Source organism: Emys orbicularis, chromosome 6 (assembly GCF_028017835.1).
Source record: "Emys orbicularis isolate rEmyOrb1 chromosome 6, rEmyOrb1.hap1, whole genome shotgun sequence".
Taxonomy (NCBI): Eukaryota; Metazoa; Chordata; order Testudines; family Emydidae; genus Emys; species Emys orbicularis.
The window spans coordinates 94,673,344-94,701,279 of NC_088688.1; the positions used below are offsets into that span (position 1 = coordinate 94,673,344).

Here is a 27,936-nt window from a genome sequence, read left to right on the forward strand (position 1 = left end):
CTAATCAAACGTGGCTCTGCGGGTAGGACCAGGAGATGTCTTTCTGCTGAGCCTAGGTGTACTCTAGAAAGGGGAAAGGAAAGAACAGTTAGTTAACTGAATTCAGCTAATTAAATAAAGAGATTAAACAGATTGCACATGAACCACTGTCCCTTCAGTTTATGAAGGCAGCAATTAAAATTCAACCTATATAGAACAGGTAATGTGTTTTGTTTCAGTCCAGGAGCTGCTGTGCTGGCTACATATAGCCTAGTGTCTGAAGCAGCACGGTATTATCGGTAGTAAAACATTTAGGAACTGTTTATCATGAAGACAAGTGCAGACTGTGAGAGTTGGTGGATATTTGCCAGTTTGCATAGGGTTGCAACAAAACTAGAGCTGACCTTGCTTTGATGACTTGCTCTGTAATAGGCATCGCAATTATGCAAAAGAAACTTTGTACATTGGCCAGTCTACGTGGATGTCTGATTTAACACAGACGATGAATTGTCCTCACCCAGAGAGAAAGGGGAGGAAGTATCCTCTTGCCAGGGTCCAGGCTGTCCTGGTCTGTATTGCACTATTCGCTTAAAGGTTGTTTTGTGGATAAACACAGATTGTCCTATCCTGTGCTGCCCACCCAATACCTTTCAGAAGCTAAGTATTTACCAAACAAGAGATACCCACAAGCTATATGCATTTGTGCATGCAGTGATAGGTAGCATATTCACAGACAGATTACCTACATAGCACTGTTGAAGTTCTTTGTATGCAGTGTTATTACAGCCATGTTGGTCCCAGGATATTAGAGAGAAAAGGTGGGTGAGGTAATATAAGTTGGTCTCCTAAAAGATATTATCTCACCAACCTCGTCTCTCTAAAAAGTTCTTTGGTTAAAGTGTGGCCTCTCCAGACACTAACCACATGATTTTTTTCAATATTTAGTCTCAAGAACAGAGAGATACCACGTAAATTCAGTGTTCAGTGACCAGGAACATTTAACATACTAACCGGTGACTGGGGTTTGGAAAAGTTTACATGAGCATAAAGAAGAACTGCTATGTCCTTGTGTCCAGCTTCCAGGGCTATCGAAAGTGCTGTGCTGCCATCCTTAAAGAATAAAAAAGAAAAAAAATGTATACTCGGGTGCATTATCAAGCCCCTTAAAAGCTCCTTCAGTCTACAGAGAGTAGAAGTTACTGAAATGAGGCCCTATTGCTCAAACAGCCAGCCTAATTTAGGGTCCTGTTTAATTTCCTTTATTATAATTAAGTGACAACAAGCCTTGTGCTTCTGTTTTATGAGGCAATCCAAGTACCAGAGGCCTCATAATTTCTCTCAACAAGGGGACTGGATTATAGCTGAGAAAGAATGAGTGTGCCATTATCACAATAATGTTACAAGTAATTCTGTGTAAGACCAGTGATTTCAGGAGATTGGTCTGAATTTGCTTGAGAGAAATTGCATTGTTGGTGGGGAGGGGAAGAAAAGTGAAGGGAGGGATAAAAGTTAATCAGATACAATGAGAATTAGCTGTGTTATAACTCCCATTAAGAGTAAGAGCAGCTGCATTTCCAAGTGCACCTGGCTGAGAGTCTACCCACGAATATTGTCCTTTACAGATATTATTTTCTTGTGTCAGAAGATATTTTATTTATTTCAGAATCATAGGGGAACTTAAGATTGTACCTCATTTATGTGTATGTGTGTGTTTACCTGCTTTAACCTTGTAAATAAATCTCTCATTTCTTTTTCCTAGTTAATAAACTGTTAATTAGTTTATAATAGGATTGGATACAAGTGTTGTCTTTAGTGAGAGATGTAGGGTGCACTTGACCTGGGTAAATGGTTGGTCCTTTGGGACTGGCACTAACCTGAATATTGTTGTGATTTTTGGTGTAAGGGACCAGCTATCACAGAGGCAGGCTTGCCTGGGTGGCAAGATAGATTGGCATCCCCAAGGCTGCCTATTAAGGTTGTTATAGTGCTGGAGGTGTTCACACTTGTTACTTGGTTGGTGAAATCTAAGGATAGAACTCACAACCCGTTTGAGGGTTGTGCCCTGGTTCTTGACAGTCTGCCCTGAGGGTGGCATCCATAGTCGTGAGCCATTCCAGACAGTGTGACAGTTGGGTCAGCGTGACTTATCTCTGACCCCCTCCTGCACAGCACACAAGTTAGTCAAGAGAGAGGCTCTCCCTGCCCTGACTCTCCCTCCTGTGCAGCTAGCGTTTGCTTCCCCTCCTGAGGCTGAGCTCCTGTGACGGATGCAGGCATCACTCAGCCGTAGCACCTGCTGACCAGTGATTTTTAGCTCACAAGGCATGAGGGGATTTGCCAATAACAGCCCTTATATCACCAGAACTCACTAGTGTGCTGCCAGCCTCTTCTCCCCTTGTCCACACAAGTTTCCACTACAACACCAGTGTTACAACTGGCATCACAGTGAAATGTTTGGGAGGAGCAGGCTTGTTAACTATTACTGGGGCATTTGGTATCAGAGCAGTCAAATCTAAAGGAAGCTTCCAATCTAAAGGAAGCTGCAGCCTTGATCTCTGCATGAGCCACCTTTAAGTGAAATGCTTCCTTATCAGGTGGTGATGAGTGATTAACATGTTTAATTCTACTGAATGGGCAGGGGGTGGGGTGGTCAACCACTACGATATTCGTGCTGAGCAAGGAACACTGGTACATTTGTGGTGTACACAGATTTGTCCTGGAAAAGCAGGAAGCATTCAGCAAAGTTCCTGAATCATTAGCAAGATGGCACAAATCAATAGCACAGAGCTCATTTCCATAATGGCAGCTGGAAACCAAATTCTTGGTCATTAAAGGGGACCAGTAGAAATATAACCCTTCCTTAAAAACGCCAAAGTACCCTTCATTGCAAGCAAGGTACTTGCCCATATCAAAGAACTGGAGGTAATTTAATCTCAACAGATCTACAGCGGAATGGCTTGTGTAAGTGACAGCACCATAGTACCGAAGTCAGGGCTGGTGCCATAGCATCGCCTAGATTTTAGGCACCACCACAGTGAGTGACAGAATGTTGACAGGCTGCTCAAAATTAGCACCTGTTTCCGGTGGCCCTAGACTGCTTTAAGAAGGGATCTGTTACACCAAGGTAACCTCACTCAGATGTCTATGGGTACGTCTATACAGGAATATAAGCCTTTATGGAATGGCTATAGCTGGCCCGGGTCAGCTGACTCGGGCTCAGGCTGTGGGGCTAAAAATTGCTGTGTAGATGTTTGGACTTAGGCTTGAGCCTGAGCTCTGGAACCCTCCACCCTCGCAGGGTCCCACAGCTCGGGCTCCCAGCCAGAGCCTGAACATCTACACAGCAATTTTTCAGCTTCAGAGCCCAACCCCCATGAGCCGGAGTGAGCAGACTCGGGCCAGCCACGGGTTTTTTATCTCAATGTAGACATGCCCTATGAGGCCAGCTGTTGTACACCACTCACTTTGAGGGCAGTAAAACCAGCTGAGCTTCCTGACTAAGGTGGATGTACTGAAAGTGTTATAACTGTTGTACAGGGAAGTTAAACCCCCAAATTAAAAAAAAGCCAGACTTTGTGTAAGGACTGAAAGTGAATAATTGGGTGACAGTAATAGCTAGAATCCAAACATACCCCGGAACAATACTGTCACCAAGAACACAACCATAATACTCAGTCAAGACATTCTCAAGTTTTAAAGGATATATTGATCAAATCCTCTCTCAGGGGTTCTCAGACTTTTGTAATGGTGACCCCTTTCACACAGTAAGCCTAAGAGTGTGATCCCTCTTATACATTAAAAACAAACACCTTTTGATATATTTAACACCATTTTAAATGCTGGAGGCAAAGCAGGGTTTGGGGGTGGAGGCTGATAGCTCGCGACCCCACATGTAATAACCTCATGACCCCCTGAGGGGTCCCGATCCCCAGTTTGAGAACACCTATTCTATCTACTCACACAGGATGCAGTGATCTTTTCTAACCAAGAAATATACAAGCATATCATTCTCAGTTGAGCACACACATTGCCTCAACAATGAACAAATATGCAATGTTGTTCAATGGTTGGAGATGGCAAACTGACACTCACAAACTCACGGCATCACTGCTTTGGGCAAGAGAAGAACTTATGAAGAATAGTCAGTATTTTGATTATTTGTCATGATCATATAGAGGCACTGAAGGAGGACTATTAAGTCATAGAAGAAGGTAATATATGGAAAATTAGGTTTTGGATTTTTTTTTTTTTTTAAAGGATTTCTCACCACAAGTCTTTAAATCATTCAGTAAAAAAATGAGGTTTGAGTACTAAGGCCAATTCCCGCCCTCAAACTTGTATGCATAAAGTTAAGCATCTAGGTTTAGGCACCTTAATAAGAGTGACCTGATTTTTGGAAGTGCTCAGAAAATCATGTATTTAAAAGAAAAATAATCACAGCATGCACTATGACTAAGAAGATGATTCTGGCATTTCTACTTTAGGTTGTCAGCCATAAATTTCATGTAAGTAGATCTTTGAATCTCTCCATTCAGTCAAAAATAAATCAACATTCCAAAAGTTATCTCGTGGAAAGGTAGAGCAGTGTCTGGAAAGGCAACTCACATTGTCCTGCAGGGTGCCATTACATCCGGATTGAGCCAGCAAGAGCTTCACAATCTCTACATGTCCATGTTCACTAGCACACATCAGAGCAGTGGAGCCCTCATCATCCTGGATATTGACATCTGCACCACAGGCCAGCAGAGCTTTAACCATGTCTATCCGTCCATGACTTACTGCCAGCATCAGAGCAGTTTGGCCGGCCTGCGAGGAAAATCACAGCTAAAGTAACAACCAACCAAGCACATGCACACACTCACTCTCATCTGCAACTGCTGAAAGAAGTCAAAACTATCACAAGAGAAGATTTGCTTTAGGACAAAAGTTGGGGGTAACAATATCTCACAAAGTATAATGAACTAAGAGTTCTACAGAGTTTACAAACTTCTCCCGAAATTCAGTTTTGTTTTTCCACACAGTGCCCCCCAAAATTGAAAGAGGGACAGTTGAGGCACTTGAAAAAGAAAAATCTTATTTAAAGCTCAAATATTTTTCCATGGCTCCATTTTGTAAACAGGAACCAAAACCATACACACAGATGTCAAGAGGCAGTGACTGGCTGTGTACAGTCAGTGCAAACTCTGAACTAATGGAAAGTCACACATCTGCTCTGTAGTTGCAATAAAGGCAACTTTATATTCAATTTACAAAGCAAAACAGCTTTGAATGGTATCTGAGTGTGACAGTACTGACCTGGCTGGCTTTAGCATTCACGTCCCCACAGCCGAAGAGTTCTTCCACTATTCGCATGTCTTTCTCAGCCTCCACAGCTGCAAGAGCAGCCAGCATGATGGGGGTATAGCCAGCCTTGTTCTGATGATTTACGTTACAAACATCTGCAGAGGAATGAGAGTTTCTTTGGAAAGCAGGAATTGTACTAATGAACTGAATAAATTGCTATTAGAACAGCCTATTGAATCTGCAGTAGTCGCTCACATAATGAAAGCAATTCAAAGGAAAGCTGAGGAAAAAAGGGTGCTCTTGAACCAAAGAAAGAAAATAATTCTTCTTCATTACATGTATGACATACATGCCACAGAAAGGACACAAAGCAATTTATTTGTCACTGTTGAGGCACAGTTAAATTTTAAAAAATGATTGGAAATTTTACAAGAATATTACAGACAATACCAGCCTCGGGTTGGAATTTGGGGCAGGCCATCTGGGTGAGCCTTTTAATTACATTTAGGGAATCCTCATTCCAAAAATGAAATAGTTGGTGATTTTGGCCAATGAAATTCAAGACCAAAAGTTTCCCCCACAGCACATTTTCCTTTAGCTACTTATATTGGTGCTAACCATTTTAACGATTTGCACAAGCCACTCTGACCTGTTTTGGAGCTTTAGAAAAGGCTTTCCAGTTAAAAAGTTTCAAGCTCTAACAACTACTTATCTGGGAATAAATACAGTAAGTCCTCTGAGGAAGTGTCGGGAACTAATAGAGCTGTTCTTTTTGTTCCAACCTAATACACCAGTCTGTTTTCTATTCCTAAAATTCTTGAGTTCAGTGGGACTAGTACTCATTTACCATCCAGTAGCTTTTGAATGTGTTCATATTTTAATTATCATTTGGAGGGCAAGAGGGGATTTATATAAGATTTCTGTAAGAGGCTTGAAGTTTCAGCTCCACTGCAGATTTACCTCTGGAAAAAAAATTCACAGCAACATCTTCATGTTTCTCCCTGTTTTTCAGACAAAAATGGCATTTGCAAAAGCGATGAGGGAAGAAAAAGCAGGCTGGGAAGGTGTGAGGAAACGTATGCATCCACCTCTCAGAGGAGTGGCAGTCAATTATGCTAGCTATAACCAGGGCTGGCTCCAGGGTTTTTGCCGCCCCAAGCGGCAAAAAAAAAAAAAAAAAAAAGCCGCGATCGCGATCTGCGGTGGCAATTCAGCGGGAGGTCCTTCGCTCCAAGTTGGAGTGAGGGACCGTCCGCCGAATTGCCGCCGAATAGCTGGACGTGCCGCCCCTCTCCAAAGTGGCCGCCCCAAGCACCTGCTTGGCAAGCTGGTGCCTGGAGCCGGCCCTGGCTATAACCAACTACAGAGATCCAGGCTTGCTTTCCAGTGCCAACATGCTGGCCCCTCAGTTACCAGTGGGGAATTCAGCTGAAAGGATCAAAGGCTTTCAAAGAACAGAAAAGAATCTGACCCCTTTTAAGTGCTGCTCTGCGGCGGGTGATGGATGCTACACCTTGTGGTAGTGCCAGCTGAAGCCATTCTTACTTGATTGATCTGCCTCAGCATTAAAATGCCTCGTAGGAAGTGAGTTCTCAACTACCCTCCCTTTCTTTATAGCTAGATGGACGGGGAGGGTCTTGAACCTTTGTTCTATTGTAACATTGGGTGACAGATTGCAAAAGGTTGAGAGCCACTGTGCGCTATGACAACTCACTCCATCCTTGCCAGCTGGGGCTTTTGCGCCTATGCACATACCTGATTTGGGAAGTTCACTGTTTCATGCGTCCAGTGACCATTCACATACAGTAATTAAGGGAAGGGCTGTCCACACTGACCCTTACGAAGGAATTCCACTACGTTTAAACCTTTTAACAGGATGCCTGGCGCAACAGTCCTTTTCACACGGCACTAGCCCATAATAGTTGGCATTTCCAATTCCAGTCACTTCATTTAATTACTAATGCAACTACACCGGCTATTGTGGACTGAGGAACAATGACTTCCCACACAGCAGCAGTGTGCTCATGCTACCTTGAGATATTCAGGGAGGTAAGAGAGAAAATTCTTTCCAACACAGTCTAGCACTTACATCAGAACTCAGTCCTGTCCCATTTCACTGTGCCCTAGACATAGCCCACATTCTCCTGCAGTGACTCATTGCTTCCACCCGGCCTGCGTTCAAGCCAGCCTACAGCATTTGAAGTGCTTATTTTCCTGTCGACGGACGAGGAAATCTTTGGTGCTGGATGTGCTGCATTGTTACAGTACATTCAGATCCGTTCATTCTCTAGCTGGTGTTTCTATTTTTGTTGATGAACAATCATTAGCACAGCACCTTTCATTTGGGAACCTCAAACCACTTTACTAGCATTAATCAAGCCTCTCTACACCCTTTTGAGGTACAGCAGGTAAGTATTATAGCTATTTTACAGGGACAAATTCTGTTCTGTACCTCACATGGGTGGGGTCTGGACTACCCTTATGCTATCCACCTTCTGCCAGGGGCCAGCTCTAATTTACAGCAGCCTTACCTGGGCTGTCCACTGCCTGAACTGCAGCCCAAAGCAGTCACTATGGCAACTCTCCCTCCTACCACTACTTACCTTCCCTCCCCCCCTTACACTGGGCTGCAAAGAGGGCAGCATAGGGCTACATGTGGCAGCCCCACACTGCTCCTGTGCTAGGGAAACTCCCCCCTGGCTGCTGCCGCACCTTTACAGTCCCCATTTGCCATCAGGGCAGTGAATAGGTGCTGAGGTGGTGGCCAGGCTCAACCCTTAAATCAGTGGATAGATTAGCCATTCAGCAAGTCACTGGCAAAGTCTGGAATCTAACCTAGGAATCTAGATGCCAGTTGCCTAGTCTAACAACTAGACAACGCTGCCTTCTCTTCTGCAAGTTAAACAAAAACCATCACCTCCAAAGCAAGTCTGGAATCCTTACTTCCTAGTGCTGTTTTACTGTGAAGTTGCTGTGGACTGTTCTAGAATTAAAATTCTGGAGGAATTCTGCTGGAGGAAGCCCAAACCCAGAATTCTGGAGCTGACCGGTGGGATGTTACCTGTGAGGATCACAAAAAAACAACAACAACAACCCACCCACCATCCCAAAATCCCCTCAAAAACAGCCAACCTACTTGCATCCAAAAGCAGCTTTACAATCTCAAAGTTAGAGTGTGACACACTGTAATGGAGAGCTGTGTTGCCATTCCCATCTGCCATGTTGATTATGTGTCTGAGGACAGGGGGAGAAAGCTCTTCAAAAGCAGCTATGTAGTCTCCAACCATTGCAGGAACAGCTGACTTTTGACTTGATACACGAAACCACTCATGCTGGATGGTATTTAAACAAAATCTCTGCCAAAAACAAGACAAAAAGATTTTCAGATGGATGTACTATTTATAGTGTTTTCTGGCCCATGAGCTGGCAGTTCAGGAAACCAAGACTTCTTTAGTCAGATGTGGGCAGGAAGTATTCAACTCAAACCCAAGAAATAAAAATTGAATCTTCTCCTCCCACAAATCTCCATGTGAAACTCAGGTTATTAATTTCTACCCGTTTCACCTACTTTCCAGGAAGCTTGCCTGTCTCTCTGGTGGTACTAAGTTCGACAAATGTCTGGCACCAGAATTCACAGGTATCAAATGTTGACTGATAGGAGCACGGCTTGGGATGGTAACTCTCTCCTTACATAGTTAACTAAGTGTATCTATTAGTCTTGTTTTAGGGAAATGTCCCAGACTAACAGCAATGGAAACTGAAGTTTTTCAAGTGCACGGCTACAGTGCAAGCTTCCCTATATTGCCTCACCAAGGTGTCTTCATCCTAACCTGGAAGGACTCAGATATTTCTCCCTTCCCTCCCTCTCCATTCTCTAGTTCTGGTCTCTCCCCAGCACTGCTCCCTTCAATACAAAGCCTCACAGGCAGGGAAACTTAGTCTCATCAAGAAATCCAGGGGCAATCAATGGTGTAGTCACTCAATGTGTTTCTTTAGGCCCTTATGCTGCATCAGTATTTGCTGGTGCTGCCCCTGGCACTTGAGTTAGCAGATCTTGAGACAGAATCAGGGCCAGAGATTGTAAGCTTCTCAAAGGAAGGATAGTGTCTTCCTTTATGTCTTGTTTTATTACCTAAGCCATGGCATTATGTTTGAAAACATCCAACTTTTAGGGTGTAAACTGTTAGTATAGTCCCTTTTGTTTATATAACACCTAGCATATTGTGGGCACTACCAAAGAGAAACAATCAAACAATAATTATTAATACAGAATGCCCTTTAGTGTTACAAACAGAAATATTTTCTTACATTTCTTATGCTGTTTTGTAAATAGCAAATATCAAACTGTGAAGAAGGACCATGCTTTCTACATGTGGATGCCTACATTCAGGCACATCATATTTAGGCATCTAAATAAAAGTGTCCTGCAGCTCCCACTAATGTAACTGGGAGCTGAGAATGCTCAATACCTTGATAAAAGATCAGACCACTTATTTAGGTGACTAATTTTGGATGCCCAAATTTGAACATTTTGCACAAGGTTCATTTCCAACTTACAGATAAAGGGAACTAGAGTGGATTAGACTGGAGTTCTTAACTACAGAGAACCACTTGTGCTTGCAAACAGTTTGAACATGAAACATAATGCACAAGTTCAGATTACCCTTGCTGGGCAAAAATAATCGCCTGATTATCCCATTATGGACACTTTCAACACCCACTAGGCTTGAAAGTTTGTTCTTTTAATGAAAAACTACCAGAGCAGGCAGGACTAATACAGGGATTAAAACTATATGTCACCCATACATTAACCAACAAAGTCAGGCCCAAATCAGAATTAGAAAGACATTAGGTTAGAGACCTTTGGCCTGATTATCAGAGGTGCTGAGCACCTGGAAATCAGGAGCTGCAGTGCTTCCCATCACTTGATTATTGTATCTCACACCTCCTCCAATTATAAAGCTGTAGTTGTAAGTACAGAACACAATTTCACATTATATTTATAGCAATCTACATTCATTCATCTTCAGAAAACCCTCACAAAATGCACAAAGCTGATGGAGGTAATTTCCATATTTAACAAGTGACATTATTTCTTTAAGATAATATTAGCACAGCAACCTCATTCTGCTTGTTTGCACTATATTAAGAATATTTTCACAAGTGAGAAAGAAACAGTATGTACGTCTATGTTTGGAAAGAGGCAGAGCACATTCCACATCAGAACAGACTTTGTACTTTTGTAATCAAAAGGAATGCTAACTCCCGATGCTGTATATTTTCCCACAGGAATGTGGTTACCAAATCCATATCCAACCTTGCCAGCCACATTAGCACAACACTTTCTAAAATATAAGTGGAATGGACTGATGCAATGAAACTACCCTTTAATAAGTAATACTATTTTTATGTGCTTGTCTTTCGGATGAATACATTCCTGGCATGAAGTAGTATGGATGGGTTGGTTGACAAAAGTCTTCTGATGTAGAACCAGAAATGACATTCTGAGACTGTCTAAAGACAGTCTTTATTCTGCCCAACTATTTAATTTACAGTCCTGAAAACAGGAAGTTACCCTGACTTGTGCTAAAAGAGACTGAATAAGTGAGAAACATTCAGAGTAGTGACTTTACACTGGACTGGGCTTACCATATCTTTGCTGGCTAAGGCCTTGGGATCATCTAGGTTGCTTTTAAGTAGATTACATGCAGACAACATCTTTTCACTTAATTCATACCTGTGGAGCAAAACCAAAATAAAAAGGCATTTGTAAATTAGGTCCTCTTGATTTAAATGTTTTACCGTGTAACTTTTCAAAAAGTTACAAAGGAGCAAATGGTTCTAGCCCTGCCACAAGTGCTGAACTGTGGAATCCATCCTGGCAGCAGTTTTCAGTGCGAAAAGAAGAACAGGCTACACCATTGCACTTCAACCACAGAACAAAAAGTAGGTTTCCCAGATGCCCCCAGCAGGATAATTAGTACTAATAAAGTTGAGCAATATTTAACTCCTGAGTTTTAGATGCACTTACCCTTTACATGAAATGCCAATTACATTCTGTACTCTCAGAGGTAACTGTTACCAGCATTAAAAGGAAATCAAACTAATGGGTGAGAAGCAATGTAAGCTCTGGCTCCTTGCCTTTTCTCATTACACCCCATATACCAGGAGCACCCTTGCTAATCCCTGTTCAACATGTGATTTCACTCTACTCCTTCGAATCCCTATTACTTTTCCGTCACTGACCTCCTCCCCATCCCTCATTATTGACATGGTTCCCAAACTGCAATATATTTATTTTAAAATCAGAAGAAGAACTAAAAGATATGAATGTAGCAACTGGGGTTGAATTGCCCAGGTTGCTGATCACATGCTGGTCTGTGGGAAATGTCCTGTATTTTTGCATGGTCTGAGAGACCAGCGACAATTTCAAGCAATAGTCTTTTATGAAGCACTAGGGATAGAAGACACATCTACGGGAAAGTTGGAGGTTTTAGCTTTCCAGTGATATAAAGCAGTTTTTCCTAGCTTTGATACTTCACGTGAAATCAGATGTTAAAAATCACATTTTGGTTATGCCCCTGCACACCTACTGCACCCGTGCTTGTAGGATAGCACTTGGGAATCTGATCTAGACAGTCCAATCTGGTTAAAAATAAAAGGCTTATCTCATACACTTCACCACTGTAACCTTCTTCCCTCTCCATTCACCTTTTATCATCCCTTGCTATGTATTAAATCGAAATTCAAATGCAAGTTCCTTGCAGAATAGACCTGTCATTTTTATTTTGTCTCTAAAATGTCAGACCCACCTATGGCACTGTATAAATAAAATAGAGAAGACTTTAAAAGTCACCGCCTAAACACATGTATATTAATAACCCTTAATTATTTAGTAGTGGTGCATACTTGTTATTTAGCAGTAGATAAATATACACATGTTTTGCTATTAAGTTTTATCCCCATTGAAATTCCACAGCTGAATAACTATTATCTAAAGGGCTTGTCTACATGGAACAGCAACGCAGCCTATGGGATTATGTGATTTCTGAAGCGTGCAAATGTGTTACTTACTAATGGGTCCACGTAGACTCTGCTGGTGAGCAATAAAAGTTCTCTACTGTGCTTCTATGTAGTGCTGTTTGAAACAGCACTATATTACAGTGCACTAGGGTACTTTTAGTGCACACCAGCAGAGTCTGTACAGACCAATTAATGCACAACACACTAGAATGCTTTAGGAATCACAGCCCCATAGGACACATAGGGCTTGTCTACACGGAGCAGCACAGTGGCCATTATGACGCCACTTATTTATTTTTACAAGTAAGTGCACTTTTAGCATTTTACATTTTAGCAAACCTTATGTGTTAAATTGGTATTTTATCTTGGTTCAGATTTAAGACCCCTCTCTCTATTCTTACAGTACTTGTTATGTAGCAGGCAGCAACCCACAACACAGTACTGTCTGCCACCTATGGAAAGGGTAAGTATTGCCTGTCCAATTCTATCTTACCTAGCTCATCACCAGGCAACCTTATTAAAAAGAAGCTTGGTAGTTGTATGCTGTATAATGCATGATGGAAACTTTAATTTACATGGTCTGGGACTTGATCCACCTGACACATCACACCCCGCCAATGCATCATCCTGGCAGCTGAAATCAGCTGAGGCATTTCTGATGACAGGCCCAAGTTCAAGACTAGTATGGATGAGTGGTAAGTGTTCAGTTTGTTGACCTGCAGCGCCTGGTGCAAGATTCATCTGTTTGCTCTGGCTTTTTTCTGATGAGGTGGTTAGGAAAGTGTTAACCAATGGCACTCATTTTTAAAAACAAAAAAGGATATCAGGGGACGGTCTGTACTGGCTATAAATAACCTGGACCTAGTTATAAATGGACTATTTTAAATTGGACATGGGGCAAGCATGTATATTACAAGAACACAGTCAATTAAAAACAATAAAAGTGGTAAGAAACTATTGTCCTCTGATATGTTCTTACTATTCAGAGAGAATCCTTTTACTGTAACAATCCCTCTCTTCTGGGATTACCATCCCTGGCTACATTTTTAACAAGCATATGCAGATAAATTTGGGAGAAGTTTAGTATTTACATATTGGGATCCCGCTGAGTATAGTATTCAAAGAGTTGAATGGAGAACAGAGAAGAATACACTATCAGGAAGAGGCGTACTCAAAACAAGCCTAAAATTATAGTTTTTAAATGATAGTCTCCATTGACCAAGTGACACAGGAAGTGGGTAGCATGCCAGTAAGAGTCTAGTTTTGTGCTTTCCAGAACACAGTAATTAGCAATGATGAGGATATACTACTGAAAATAAAAAGGCCTGCTCTATGCAGCTGTAGCGCCATATTATATATTAAACAGGGAAATATACCACACCTTTCTCTGATTTCAACCTTCTCAGGCTCACTCTCTTGAGCCTGCACCTCTTCATCCACCCCAACACACCCAACATCTTCAGCATTAAGCTCATGATGTCCTCCTTCCATCTTATGCAGGCTGCGCCTCTGCTCCTGGTGGGAATACTCATTGCCTTCACACTCATCATCCGACTCTGAGGAAGAACTCTCTTCTGAACTAGACTCGTCACTTGATGTGGTTTCATACCTAGATGGCAATTGGGAGTTGTAGAAATATTCCATGAAAGATTTCATTCAGTGACATTCGATATTTGATCAATGCCAGATTAAACTAATACTTTGCACATGTATATTACTATCCATTGCTATCCAAAGAACTTCAAAGCCTTTTACAAGTATTAATCAAACATCAAGACAACTTTCTGAGGCAGAGATCATCCCCATTTTACACAGATGGGGGAATGCAGATGCAAAGAAATTAAGAGGCTTGACAAAAGGTTGCACAGTAAGCCCCCAATTCAGGAAAGCAATTAAGCACATGCTTAATTTTAATTATGTGCTTATGTCCCATGACACATTCTTAGTGTTTTGTTGAAAAGATATGCTCTCCTGCACTGGGGCCTTAGCTTCGGACCTGAAATAGCAATTCAATATGACACCAGCCAGTGAGACAATTTCTGAAGATAATTCTAATCATACACAGAAAAATTGAAATAATAGAAAAATGTTAGTAAGACATCCAATATTAGATTATTGGGTAATTCTTCATTATCTCAAGAGAATGAGGCAGCTGATTAGATTTGATCATTAAATTCTTTGGGAGACTTTTATCCTCATTTTTGACTATCAAAGATTTTCAGAATACTTATTTAAGAGTTAATGCCTAAATAAATCTCTGCTAAACCATATTCTCTCTCTGACACTTTGACCATTACATTCACATTGTCCCATGACTGAGACTGTGCAATGCAACTGGTAGGGGAAAAAAAGAGAGAAACATCCCTTTTAACTGTAGAAACCTTCTTACAACCCCAAATATTACCTGAGGCGCTCAAGGGAAAGACAAACTCCTGCTTAGAGGGGAATTTGTTGCCTTGGACTTCCATCCTTTTCCCTGCCAAGCTAATGTTATCTAAGATCAGAAGCAATCTCCCCCCGCACCACCACCTTTTTTGTGTGTACTATGATGATGGGAAAACTTTTGTCTTTTTAGATTAAAAATAATGGGGGAGTTAGACCATTTTGAAACTGATTCTAATGAATTACCTGATTTTTACTGAGTTTTTAAAGAACACATGTGATGCTCAGTGATTGTTTACACATACATCCTCACATCTGCAGAAATAGGTGAAGTCTCAGCCCCACTACAGTCAATGACAAAACTCTAACTACAACGGGGTCAGGATTTTGCCCAATATATACAATAGTAAGTAATTGTTTAATGTGTAGGTAAGATGTTCAGGCTTTACTTTTCAATTACCTTTTAAAGTCTTTGTTTTTTTCTTTAACAAAAAAGCATTTCAAAAAGACAATGATGTGGCTATTTGAAAGTTCCTTCTTTAACTGATAATTTGATGTAACATTCTGAAATTGATAACATTTTAAAACTGAAAGATTTTTAAACTAAAATTTGTTTTGCACTACTTATGTTTACTTTAGTCAATTTCACTTCTTGATCTCATACAGATAGCACAATATTGCAATATCTTGATTGTCCACTCTTTATTAAAACTGTATGTGTTGAAAAACAATTCCAGTGAAATTAGAAGTGTTCCCATGGGTCTTTGTTTGTTTGATTGGTAGTAAGTTTTGTAAAAGCTTATATATACAAAAACTTAGCTTTGGGACCACGTGTGACATGGTAGCTTCCATAAAAACAAAAACAAAACAAGGCACAGCAATGAAAGGTCTCAGTAAAATCATCCCAGGCAAAAATTTCATTTCTCTCCCCCTCTAATTCATGCCCTTCAAGATTGCTCTCTCAAAATTCTGAGAGAATTCCTGCACCACTATGTACACTTCCCTTGTTTTGTCCTGGGAAAAGGAAGAAAAGTGTTTTGATGAATTGAATAGTCAGATATTTTTAAAGACAGGATTCCTCTTACCCTCCATTTATACCGACAAATTGCAGATTCTTCTTTGCACCGTTCAAATCCTTTTCCCCATCCCTTTTCTTCATGATGGACTTCAGTGTACTTTCATTATTTGCACATACTGTTGGAGAGAGTGCCAAATGCATGCATCAGTACAAGTTTTGCACCACCTTTGGGTGAAACTGCTTGTTTTAGATCCTCTTAAAACAAACAGTTACAGTTTAAATAAAATCCTCTTTATTTAAACTGTAGATTTAAGGTGGATTTGTCTTATTCCTTCTATATACAGAGTCACTGGTACATTAAAGTTACAAACAAACTATTGTTGTTTGTGTGCAGGAAATAACAACACAAAAAGTTACCCAGAAAATCAGGTCCAGAAGCAGAAAACTGAGAGATAAGGTTATCTAAGGGGGTGTTTTAGTTTGCTTGATGACAACCTGGAGACAGATACATTTTTACTGTTTTGTTGCTGGTGTCAATTTTCTGACCATTGAAACTGGTTCATTTAGTCTGTCAAGAAAATCCTAATTCTTGGTGTCAAATGACAAGTACTTGAGTGCCAACACTGAAGTTGCCAATATGTTGGAACAGAAGGCTAGATATATATGCACAGGAAATATGTTTGACAAATACTCATTTAACTGGGGAGAGGGCAAGGTTTATTTAGATTGGTGAATTTAACTTTAAATATTCATTGAAGTAAGTCAACTTATTAGTTTAAATTTAAACACACTACAATTACAAAATATCTATGTACCAGGCATTAAAGGGTAGCAAATGTTAAGCCACATTTATCTCTTATTAGATTTTGTCTGATAAATCATTAACAAACTGTACTCAACCATTTTACATTACACTGTAACCTACCATTTAAAAATTAAATATTGACGGGACATGATAGCACTCACAATGTCCCTCCCCTTCACTTCTGTTTCTTCTGGAAGTATTCCTCCTACCTCTATAATTATACATGAGGAGTCATGTGATTTACTCCAACTGTGTTTGAATATTAAAGACAATCAGCATTAACAGAGCTATGTCTCTGCAGATAGTTACCATAGAGGCCAGAGGCAAGCTGGTCATCTGTTAGATTAATCGGAGGTATTGCATTGTCTTGAGAAGACAAGGATTTCTTTCCCCATCCTCTTTCTACTGTGGCAATCATCTTCTCCTCTTGGATGGTTCCAGCCTCCTGTTCAAATTTCAGTGTCCGGGAGCTAGAAGTCAAGCATGCACTAGCAAGCTGACCATGTGGGATGTACTCCAGGTTAGCATCTGTCAGCAAAGAGGGTGGACATTATTAGTACTGAGAAGTCAAACCAAAATTACTGCTTAGTACCAGTAGGAAAGTATCATGCTGCACTACTGAATACATTGTACACTATATTGCTCAGTTATAAAAATCCATTAAAAAAGAGTATGGTGATTTTCACAAGTTTAAAAATTAATCAGTTCTATGGATTTTTTTCCTCTTTCAAAGTACACAATAAAAAGACGACTACTGAGATCCAGGCAGTAAAGGGCCATCATCCAGGCAAGCGTTTCTGGGGGTATGCATGCTCGTGCCCCTTTTTCCTTCCATAAACCCTGGATTTACTCCATTCCTGGATTCTATTCCTTAATTCCAGGATTTCTCTCTCAGGCTGAGCTTCTGTCAGGTTGTAATCCCTGTCCCCCAGATCTGTGGCAATAACTACCACGGCTGCTCCTTTGCCAGGGCTCTCAGCATCATGCGCACTTTCCTACCTGCTCTGAAGTCTGCTCCTACGTGATTAGGGTCATATCTGAAAGTAATTTTTACAGGGAATGACCTTGTCCATGAAAGCAATTCAGAAGTTAAATTTCCATATTTCTCAGGCTTCCAGTAATCCTGATAGTTCTGTACCTTGTCTAGTTATCTAGGTACTACAGCCTTTTTCCACCTGCCAAATTCATTTGCAGCATTTTCTGGACAGTGCAATTATAACCACCCCTTTAGGCTCTGGTGAGCTGGTTCAAGTCAAATTACCACAAATGTCCAGAAGTTTAACTGGCCTAGAGAAAAGTGTATCTGGCATGACTCTATTTCTCCTCTCAGGTTAACAGGGTAGTCCCGATGTTATTTTTCTCTTTTACAATCTGGAACCTCTCATGTACCGCACTACAGTCTAAACATGGAATCCACCCTAGTGTGATGGGGCTGGAAAGGCTGCACCACCAAAACATGCTCCGTTTGCAGTGGTGCTGTTTTTTTCCATACATCTCCACTTAAGTAAACTGTTCAGCAATGCAAAGGAGAGGATGTGTTTTTATCTATTCTAACACTGCCATCTCTTCACCAGGAAAGCAGTGGATCAATTCCTTCCCCATTATAAAGAATTTTTGCCTTCAGTAATTAAACAGGGTTTCAAAAATGTATCTGAAATGCACTAGTCCAAGGACTAAAGTGTACCAGTCAGAGTGACAAATACCTGTCCTTCCATACACCCAAAGTTCATTTCCCCACAAAGTCATGAAGCCTGTATTTATATGAGAGAGCTGTACTGTTTATGATACTACATTTAACTGTTGCATAGTGTCAATCGACCTTCTATTAGTCAGCTTTTAAAATATACCTGACTACATCTTTCTTCCTTGTGTTGTCTTTCCTCCTTGGCTTCACTCCACTTTTTCCTTTTCCTATAATAGCATATGATGTTTGTACAGCCCCTAGCGTAATGGGCTCCTAGGCAGCATGATAGTAATAATAATAATAATGGTGAAATATCACTTCGTGGCCGTTTCTTCTCTTGTTTTCTGCTCACTGTCCTACCTCAGAGTCTCCTAGCTGCTCTGAAGTCTCTGCTACTCTAACCTCTCAATCAGCCCCCATTTTTGAGTCATGGAAATATCTGCAGATTAAAGAATATGGCATAGCTCCAGTTTATACATAGCTCATACTTGGAAGAATGCTTTGCTACCATAAGGACTAGAAAGTTATATTTTATTTTCAATAAAGGCTTATATTCTGCAAAAGTTAATGGTACTCCTCTGGGTAGCTTCCTACTAAGTCTGGGTGAGTGGATTTTTCAAGCCCACATTAATACCAATGAATAATAACCATGCACATGCAAGGTGCCAGTCTGGCTGAAATAGCAATACAAGCTGAATGAAATGCTGGGAGAGGATTCAAACAATCTGATGGCCCCAGGTGCAGGGAATGAACCCTCCAGAAATGTTCTGCACACACCAACTGAAATGGTCATCCTTACAAACAAAATCAAACCTTCTGCATAAAGTCCTTTCGTATCCCAAATTTTCACTGTATGACCTCAACAATTAACGTAACACAGGGCATTTCCTGGTGTTCAGTGACTGGCTGGGTTAACATCACTTCTCATCGTCTGGTCCTGATGACCTTAGAAGTGGCCAGCAGAAAGGTCGTTATTGCTTAAAAACACCCAATTGTTTTGCTACCAAACTCCCCTTCCCTCAAAACTAACACAAACTTTATCCAACCCCTTGGCTGAAAAAACAATCACGCCTCCACAAACCCCTCCACACCCCTTTGGAGTAGTGAAAGTTCCAGTGCATGTGTAACAAATAGGATTTTAAATGACTCAGGTGTTTGCGTTAATTCCTGAAGAGGTTGTTTTAGGAACACTTTTTATTTGGGCAGGTGCTCCATGAACTGATAATGCACCACATGAGTGGTTAGTAAGTGGTTTGTGAAGTGAGTGGTTTATGAGCTTAATAGAAAGTCAGAGAAGTGTGTGCGCGGCAGGGTGGGTTACAACATATAATCTCAGCACACACTGGATCAAAGACTGTCAGCTTTTCAGAAAGAATGTGTGAGATATATAGCATACAGCCCCCATTTCTCCTTCTTCTGGTCCTCTCTTCTCCCAACCCCGTCTCTCTCCTCACTGCACTGATGGACAGGGGCTACTGGAGGGACCATGAGAGATGGGTAGTTTTGAACAGTTTCATCTGGATGTGCTGTAGCACTTCATTTCAGTGTAGTATTCCTACTCTGCTGCATGCCGTGCTGACCAGCAGGGCCAGGCCAGGCCAAATAGGGGAGTTTGTCATGGAGCAGGAGAGGAACCTTGGCCCACAATCCCATACTGAACTCAGATGCTGCAGCAGGATTTGGGATCCATGTCACAGGAAGAAAATATGTAGGATTTTGGTCCCACTATGTGTGGGATTCAAAATGGCTGATGGGGCTGTTGCAGGAAGTTGCTGGTCCTGGTTTGAGATGGCCGGAAGCTGGGTGTGGGTGGCCTGGCTACTCCTCCCCCACACAGTGCTCAACTCCAGAGGCTGGGAAGATCTGCTTCAAGGAGACTATGGAGCCAGGTCCACAGCCTTTTGGCTTGCCCCTTCCCCTGCCCTGGAACGGAGTGCTGTGTGGGTAGGGGTGGGGATGGAGCAGCAGGAACAGGAAGGAGGAAGAAAGGGGAAGAAAGTATTGATCTTTGCCTCCACTTCCAGAATTTCTCTCCTCCCCACCCCACAAACAAAACAAAACCACCACTGATACAACGAAACCCAAAAGGCTTCCCCCGCATTCCTCACAGGTGAGAAATACTGCCCCTTGGTCAAGATGTTATCTGGGGCATGGGTAGCTTCATGTGTGCTAGAAGAATCCTCCAGCACTTTAAAAGGAGGAATATGAAAGCATTTGAGAGTGAGCAGGTGAAAATAAATGTTCAGCAGTCACCCAGGAAATGCAGGCAAGTTGACAGGCCTATGCCAAGTAGAAGCGGTGTTAGAAAAGCTACTGTCTGAGACAAATTTAAGTTTTAATTTTTTTGCTCTTCCGTGGCTCAGTGCAGCAGCAACCCCATTCTTGCCATTGATTGTTTTATCTTAAGTTATTCAAGGAAGCAGAGGGGTTAAAACATGCTGTATTGCACCAGTAATCTGTCACTTGCTGCATCGGTGTTGGGATCACCTCATAGTGACTTGCATTATACTGTCGAGGGGACAACAAATAAAAATGGATGTTAAGTGTGTGATTTTTATCAGCCACTGACATTCAAATGTGTTTGGTATATTGATATTTTTGTTTGTTTATTATTGTGGCACTGATGTCACATTCAACATGAGGTTCCAAAGGGTTGATATTGCTAGTTAATCACATCAAACGGCCGCCACTCACAATCCAGGAATTTTTAAATCAACTTTGGAATCTAGGGTGGGATTTTCATAAGTGCCTAAATGATTTAGCAGAACAAGTCCCATTGATATTTAATGGAATTTGGGAGTTTTTGAAAATCTCACTTCTAGTCTGTTGCAAGTACGGGTTTCAGAATAGTTAAGTCACACTGACCAAGACTATTAGGCCTGATTCTGCTCTCACACCACTTCTGTAAATCAGGAGTAGCTTCAATGAAGTCAATGGAATTAAACCAGCATAACTGATTAGAAACAAGTTTTTTCTGGAGTTTTGTGGAATTCCGTCTACAAAAGGACAAGCTAATTGGTCTACTCATTGACTGCAAGGTGGATTTTGTTTTTTAACCTATCTATGCAGATGCTTTATGGCCCTCATCATCACACTATCTGAGCAAAAGTATCTATTTGAACACTGTTTCACACTGTGAAGTATTAACATTAAAAACAGAGTACATGGGTTTCCTTGAGTGTCGTATGAATTAGACATAGGTGAAGGAAATATTTCCCTTATGTACTAGAGACATGCTCTGTAACATACAAACACAGATACAACTCTCACTGAGCTCACTAGAATCTGAGTGCGCTCAACATTTTGCAGGATGTGGTCCAAAGTCTCCTTAGGAAGATATTCGACTTTTTACTTTATCAATGTACTTTTTAATCCATTATCCATTTGTTCTACGCTTCATATTAGAACACTTAATGACATTGAAAATATTTTACTAATATTTACTAGGGTAAATAAAATGCTGTGCTAAAGAGATGTTTAATCATAAAATATATCTAAGCTCACATTGAGAAAAAACTTGAAGAACAATATTTTAAGGCACAATCAGAACTGTTCTTCTGTCAGAAAGGTATCCATATTAAAGTGGTTACTTTATTTAAAAAGGGACACCATTGTTCATTCCTGGTTCATCCTTTCTATGTTTATTAATTTTGCAGGGCTCAAATTAAGATGGGCAACAAGTTCTGATCAAGTTTCAACTATGACATAAGTTAAAGATGAAGATGACCTACCAAACAGAGAACCTACCAAACAGCACCTTAGAAGAAAGCCAGACTTCAGAACAGAAGGCATTCTTGTTTAAAAACTTCAACGGATAGAAAATTTGTTTAAAAAAACCTAACTACTGTATGGGTCATGAAACTACTGCAGCTCTAATGCCAACACTAAATAGGTCAGCCAGTTTCTTAGAAGAATACATTATAATGATTTATGACAATGCTGTTGTCTAGAAAGTGCTCACAGGTCACAGGTGTGGGTCCTTTTTCTGGAGTTTCCAATTTAATCAAATGGGAACTCGCTTGTGACACAGACTTGTTTAGCTGACAAAACTGGAAAGGGAAAGCCATTGGTATTCTTGTGCAAGTTTGCTTTGAAAAGTGAGACTCTACAGTTAGTATGTTGGGTTCTGTATTTACTGGCTGGCAGTGAGTTACATGGCAAATGTTCCGAGTTTACTTTATGCCTCCCCTCCAAACTACCATCCCTTAAAACTCAACCTGGGATCTGAGAGTCAAGCTGGATACTTTCCATCTTGCACATCATGACCAATAATACAGGTTCTAGAGATCAAATTATGCCTTTAATGACACACCACAGCTGATAATGAATTTGCACAGGTGTAGCTGATTGGAACTTGATGAACAAGTCTGTTGTTGATGCCCAAGGAGGAACTCACCTCTCAGCAATGCTGACTCTGGAAGGCAATAAGAATAAGCACTAGTAACTCTAGTCCCTTTTCAGAGTAAACCTGCACTTTAAGAGGTTATTCATTGTATCACTCATGCCAGAGCATTGGAGGAACTTTCATACTTTCTTTATTACCTCATGAATACACTGGACATACAGTTTAGCTTCACAAGACTGATTGTTGTTTTATTAAAAAAAAAACACTTTTAAACCATTACCCACTTCCAGATAAGAGTCTGAGTCAAACCAAACAGCCAAGCATGATGGATTTATATTGTTAGCATACTAGGCCAAATGTAGCCCAAGCACAAGCAGATACAAGGGGAGACGCATCCTTTTACAGGGTTGAATTTGGCTCAAGTTTAGACAATGATCTCCTATTTCTAATTTTGTTTTAACTCTGGTCCCTCTATTTTAAGAGGCTACTTTCCATGATCAGACCAGTTAATGAGACTGGTACATAAAAACTAGAAGAAAATGCAGGTCACTTGAAGTGAAGATGCTGGAACATAAAATAAGCAGCTGATCAGCTTATATAAGAAAGATTTTCTTCATTAAAAAATAGGTGAAGCCAGGTTAAAGTCACTATTAATGTTGCTGCTGAATGTCAAATCAAAGTATCATTTGATGCTGTGCATGGCAGAAAAGGTCATTCCAAAGCTCTCTTTTCTCTGGCTTAGGAGAATTGACCGGTTAGGTTGAAGCTTTACTGTAGCTAAACTGAACCTGTATTTTCTTGGAAAATGGGAATCCACCCAGATTAGATATTTATAAATGTGCTCGTTACCATGGGAGCTGAACTCTGAGTAAATTCATTGCCCGGAACATCATGTGTCATGGTGAAGTGGGGGAACTGAGGGATTTACCAAATTCACTCTAATAGACAGTACTGCTCAGCAAGTTCAGATACTGTATACAATTTATACACAGATTTTTGTCAGGAAGAATCATTTACAACAGAAGCAATTTTTTAAAGTTAACAAACTAGATTTAAAGTTGATGACGACCTCCTAACCTAATTACACAAAAGTTAAAATGATCAGAGACAAATTCATAGCTCAAAACCTGTGCAAATATGTAGCATGTAATTCTGACCAGGAATGTGATTGATCACATTAATAAAGACTTTATTCTATGCTCTCAGTGCTAAAGATAATAGCATTATAAGCTCAAACAAAATTTTTCCTAAATATTTTTGGCAAGAATGTGAAATATAAAGCCTAGTAAAAATGCCTTTATTAGAAGATGATCCACCACTCCACCTGTGCCTAGATAGTTTCTAGGTTCTTCAGACTAAATGTCTGACATCATATATTAAAAGTGAGGGATAGAGTGGCAGATTAACAGTTTGTTAAAATTCTGGTTGACATTTTTAAGTGCCATTTTAATGCCTGTTGGATATTCTTATTATAGTACCATTACCTTTATGAAGTCATATGTATAATGTGTACACTAGAAAGATAATAGTGTAAATAAAATATTATGTTGTATGGATATAGACAGGATATAGGATGTACAGTACCTTGCCTCTTAACTCATGTATATTTCATTTTAAACATTCACTTTAATAAAATATTTTCTTTATCCCAACGTAAATGTTGCCTACTGCTGTACTGTAGTAAATTAAAAATTTTAATAGATGGGTCCAATCAATGCATAAGAGGCAAAATATTAGATTTACTCAGCTGTCTTTACAAAACTACAAGAAGAAATTTATTTAAGATAGTAAATAAATTGTAAAAGCTTCATTTAGCAGTGTGCTAGATAATCACTATTAAATAGACTTTTTATTATAGAGATTTTTCCTATTCAGCATCTATGATACAGATATTCAAGTATATTTGAACAACTTTCCTATCTTTCTAGTAGTCTTACTATTTCACTGTGGGAAGAGTGCATTGTGCAGAAGTTATTGTTGGTTGGTGATCTCATAACAATCTCTAAGAAGCCAACAATTATGAATTCACTAGTACACAGGTGGAGTTCACAGACATACGCTGTTAGAAAAATATCTAGTTAGGTTTTTGTAGCTGACAGTATACTTTAAAGTTGTCAGCAGAGGTACAAAAGCATAAAAAACATCCCCAAAGTTAATTACGCAGATTCTAAAATAAAACAGGACACCAAGAAAAAGAAATATTTAAGCCTCTCCCGAGCACCACTAAAACCCAAGTAGTCAATATTACTTATACCTTGCAAATGTGCTGCTGTAACTGGAGACTATTACAAGCGCTTACTGAAACATAGATGTTCTTGTTACTAAACATTCCTTAGTGGCCCATTGGTAATCAATGCTAACAGAGGGGGGAACAGTACCTAACAGTGGTCTAATTGGGAGACGAGAAGATAAATGAAGAATGTGAACGCAAAGCCACCAACCTTTGAGAAAGAGGCTGAAGATGCCTCATCATCAGCTAGAATATTCAACTTACAAAAGATGAATGTGACTTATGGGAAAGTCAAACATGCCTTGCCATAGTTTTAAAAAGCTGCACTCTGCCATTAAGAAGGGACAGGGGAGCAAAAACAATGTCAATCTGAATAATCTTAAATCATAAAATATCCCAGGTTAAATTCTGTCACATCACCCAATCACCGGATGTTTTTATATATATATATATATATTATATATAAGCATTTCTACCAAGCTCAGCACTATTCTTCCCCACCTTCTGAGAGTGACAGGAATGCACACACACTCAACATACCTGGGGTAGCACTTCTGTCCATACATTGTTTCTGGACGTCTAAGTTCCGCAGCTCCTCAGTGCTTGCATATTTCATGACAGAGTTGATGGACGAAAGGGTGTTTATGAGCTGAGAATTAAGAGACCCAATTTGCGAGTGTGGTTCTCCGAACGCTTCTGCCAGTTCACTGTAGTTTTCAGCTAGCAGCATCTGTTGTTCCTGCAGCAGCTTCTGTACTTGCTCAATGTAGTGATCCAAGCCAGTCCTCATTTCAGGTGGAGGGAGAGGACTTTCCACTAAAATGCTCACAGGTTCATACACAGGCTCATCCCCAACACCAATGCTTCTGGTACTGGCTGACACAATAGACAATGGCGGTGGACCACACGCAATATTTCTCATTTTAAGACCAACAAGATAGTTCTCATGAATGTTTATCTGCCCTACTCCACAATCCTTGGTCTTTATCACAGATGGCTTGTCAAAGCTAGAGTCACTAGAAAGCAAGGTTCCCACTCCAACAGAACGAGTTTTGGCAGATGTGTTTATGTCCTTTACCCGACCATCTCCCACTGCTACAGTCCGCATCTCGACATTCACAGTGTTAGTCTGTTTATCGTAAGTGTTCAAAATGGTGTTTGTGCTGGAATCCATCAGAGAAGCGGTTTCTGTATTGGTGAACTGGTTCACCATTGCCAATACTGTACTGGTTTGCTGGGTAGCTGTCTGAGGCACTGCCATAACTGCAGATTCTACTTTGCAAACAACCTCTGTGTTTGTGCTGCGGGACACACACTCCTTTGGTGGACAAACAGTCACATTCACTGAACAATCTCCACAACCTATCGACCGTACTTCCTTGATTTCCGCTTCTGTCTTGCAGAGACTCAAATTATCCACAGACTCTTCAGTGTTGATGCCAGTTTCACAAACACTCATTTCTGTGCCCACATTCTTGTCGCACATCTCAGTAGATCTCCCCGTGCATTGGTCACGCATGTCTGCTCTCTCCTTCACAAGCCACCGATTCATTAGCAGTTCTGGACCCACAGCTGTACTCTGCAAATTAGGCCTGCAGGAGATTCCAATATCTCTCATTTGTAGATGGTTCCCCACACAGGAGTCAGCAACATCCACATGATCTCCTACCATTTGGTCTCTTGTTTGTACTACAGCTTCCACCATTCTGCTGAAAACCAGAGGTTGAGCCATCAATGCTTTATCCACTTTTTTCCTAGATCCAGCTGCCTGCAGCTCTTGTTTTAATTTGGTCATTTCCCTATCATGAGTAGTTTCTTTTAATTGAACCTCAAGTCTGTAGATCTTCCCCTTTAGGGCTTCAATGGTCTGTTGCTGAAGCTCTATTTCTTTTTCAGCTTCTGTGGTGATGCCAAGCATCACCTCTGTCACCCCAACCCCAGAATCTCTAGTTTCTGTCTCTGTTCCCACAGCTACCTCCATGCATGGCCGGGAAGACCTGTTATAGATAACCACATCATTCATATTTTCATCAGCACCCACAGCAACCGACTTGCTTTCTTTTGTTATATTTTCTCTGTTTGTCCGAAGATTAGATGGGATTTCATAGTTGCTGTCCTGGATTTTTCTCTCTAATGCTTGCATTTCAAAAGTCAATTGCCTAAACTCCTCTGTCCTCTGAGAGTTCTGCTCCACTTCTTCCTCACAGTCTATATATAATTCACCTCCTCTTCTGACCTGAGACAGATGTCCCCATTGCTCTGCGTTTCCCGCACTATAAGATCGCTTTCTGAAGCCATAAGTGTCATTTTGATTGGGTATTCTTTGGCTTTTGAGTTCCGCCATCATCTGTCTTTTCTCTTCCTGTAATACTGAAATCTTGACCTGGAGCACAGGAATAGTTTTGACTTGTTCCTCAAGCTCCTTGAGGCGTTTGAGGGCAACTGCCATTTGTTCCCTGATATGCTGCAGATGCACTGGGCTCACATTGGTCACAGGGGTTGATATTCCTGAACTCAATGGGCTATGACGGATGGAGCTGCCCAAAGAGGAAGCAAGATAGACATTATAGTCTCCATTACCCTGGTACCCATTTTGAAGCTGTTGAGACATCTGATTGTGTCCACTAGATCCTACAAAGGAAGGAAGGGAGCTTGCTGAGCCCAAGCCTCCAAAGCTGGAAAGCCTGGGCCTGCGGACATCCCCTGGAGTCACCTGCATTATAACCTTCTCCTGTTCCAGTCTTCTCCGGGTTTCCATGAGAGTTTTTGTTACATGAAGATTGTGCCTAGGAAGCTGTGGTGAAGGAGGGGGAAGTTGTCTGCTCTCAGGAATGGTTAAGAAGGTAGGAGAGGCTTCAAAGGAAACTGATGGCCTTGCAGTGACAGACGATGCTACTTGATTTCTTGCTGCAAAGGAGGACTGCTTATTCTCATCACTGTTTGATGAAGAGAGAGACTCTGTTGAGGTCCACCCACTGTATTGGCCACTGGAGTTCTTGGTACCTGTAAAAGTTGGTACTAGTTTCCTCTTCTTCTGGATATTTAATTTCTTAATCGTGTTTCCCTTTTGTATATCATCCACATACTTGAGAAAATCCAAGTCTAACTGGTAGCCGTAAGGAGTTTCCACAAAATAGGGATCTTTCTGTTCTTTGTCATCTTCTCCACTCAGAACACCTTCCTCTTT

At 40.8% G+C, this 27,936-nt stretch overlaps 1 protein-coding gene across 3 annotated transcripts; it reads right to left on the reverse strand.

The window, feature by feature from the left end:
• On the reverse strand, positions 1–27,936 carry KANK1 (KN motif and ankyrin repeat domains 1). 3 transcript variants are annotated; one of them, XM_065406295.1, is made up of 12 exons: positions 25,302–27,930; positions 22,950–22,964; positions 20,242–20,294; positions 16,800–16,932; positions 15,753–15,861; positions 13,667–13,894; positions 10,912–10,999; positions 8,399–8,618; positions 5,275–5,417; positions 4,585–4,785; positions 991–1,089; positions 1–63 (listed from the first exon to the last, which is right to left on the reverse strand). In XM_065406295.1, exons 1-12 carry the CDS (start codon positions 27,505–27,507, stop codon positions 1–3), a joined length of 3,558 nt encoding a protein of 1,185 aa, XP_065262367.1. In that variant the 5' UTR covers positions 27,508–27,930. The 3 variants fall into 3 exon arrangements, with proteins under 3 accessions (XP_065262367.1, XP_065262364.1, XP_065262365.1); XM_065406292.1 differs by lacking the exons at positions 20,242–20,294; positions 22,950–22,964 and adding an exon at positions 22,571–22,588 and having other exon boundaries at positions 16,800–17,018; positions 25,290–27,936; XM_065406293.1 differs by lacking the exons at positions 20,242–20,294; positions 22,950–22,964 and having other exon boundaries at positions 16,800–17,018; positions 25,290–27,936.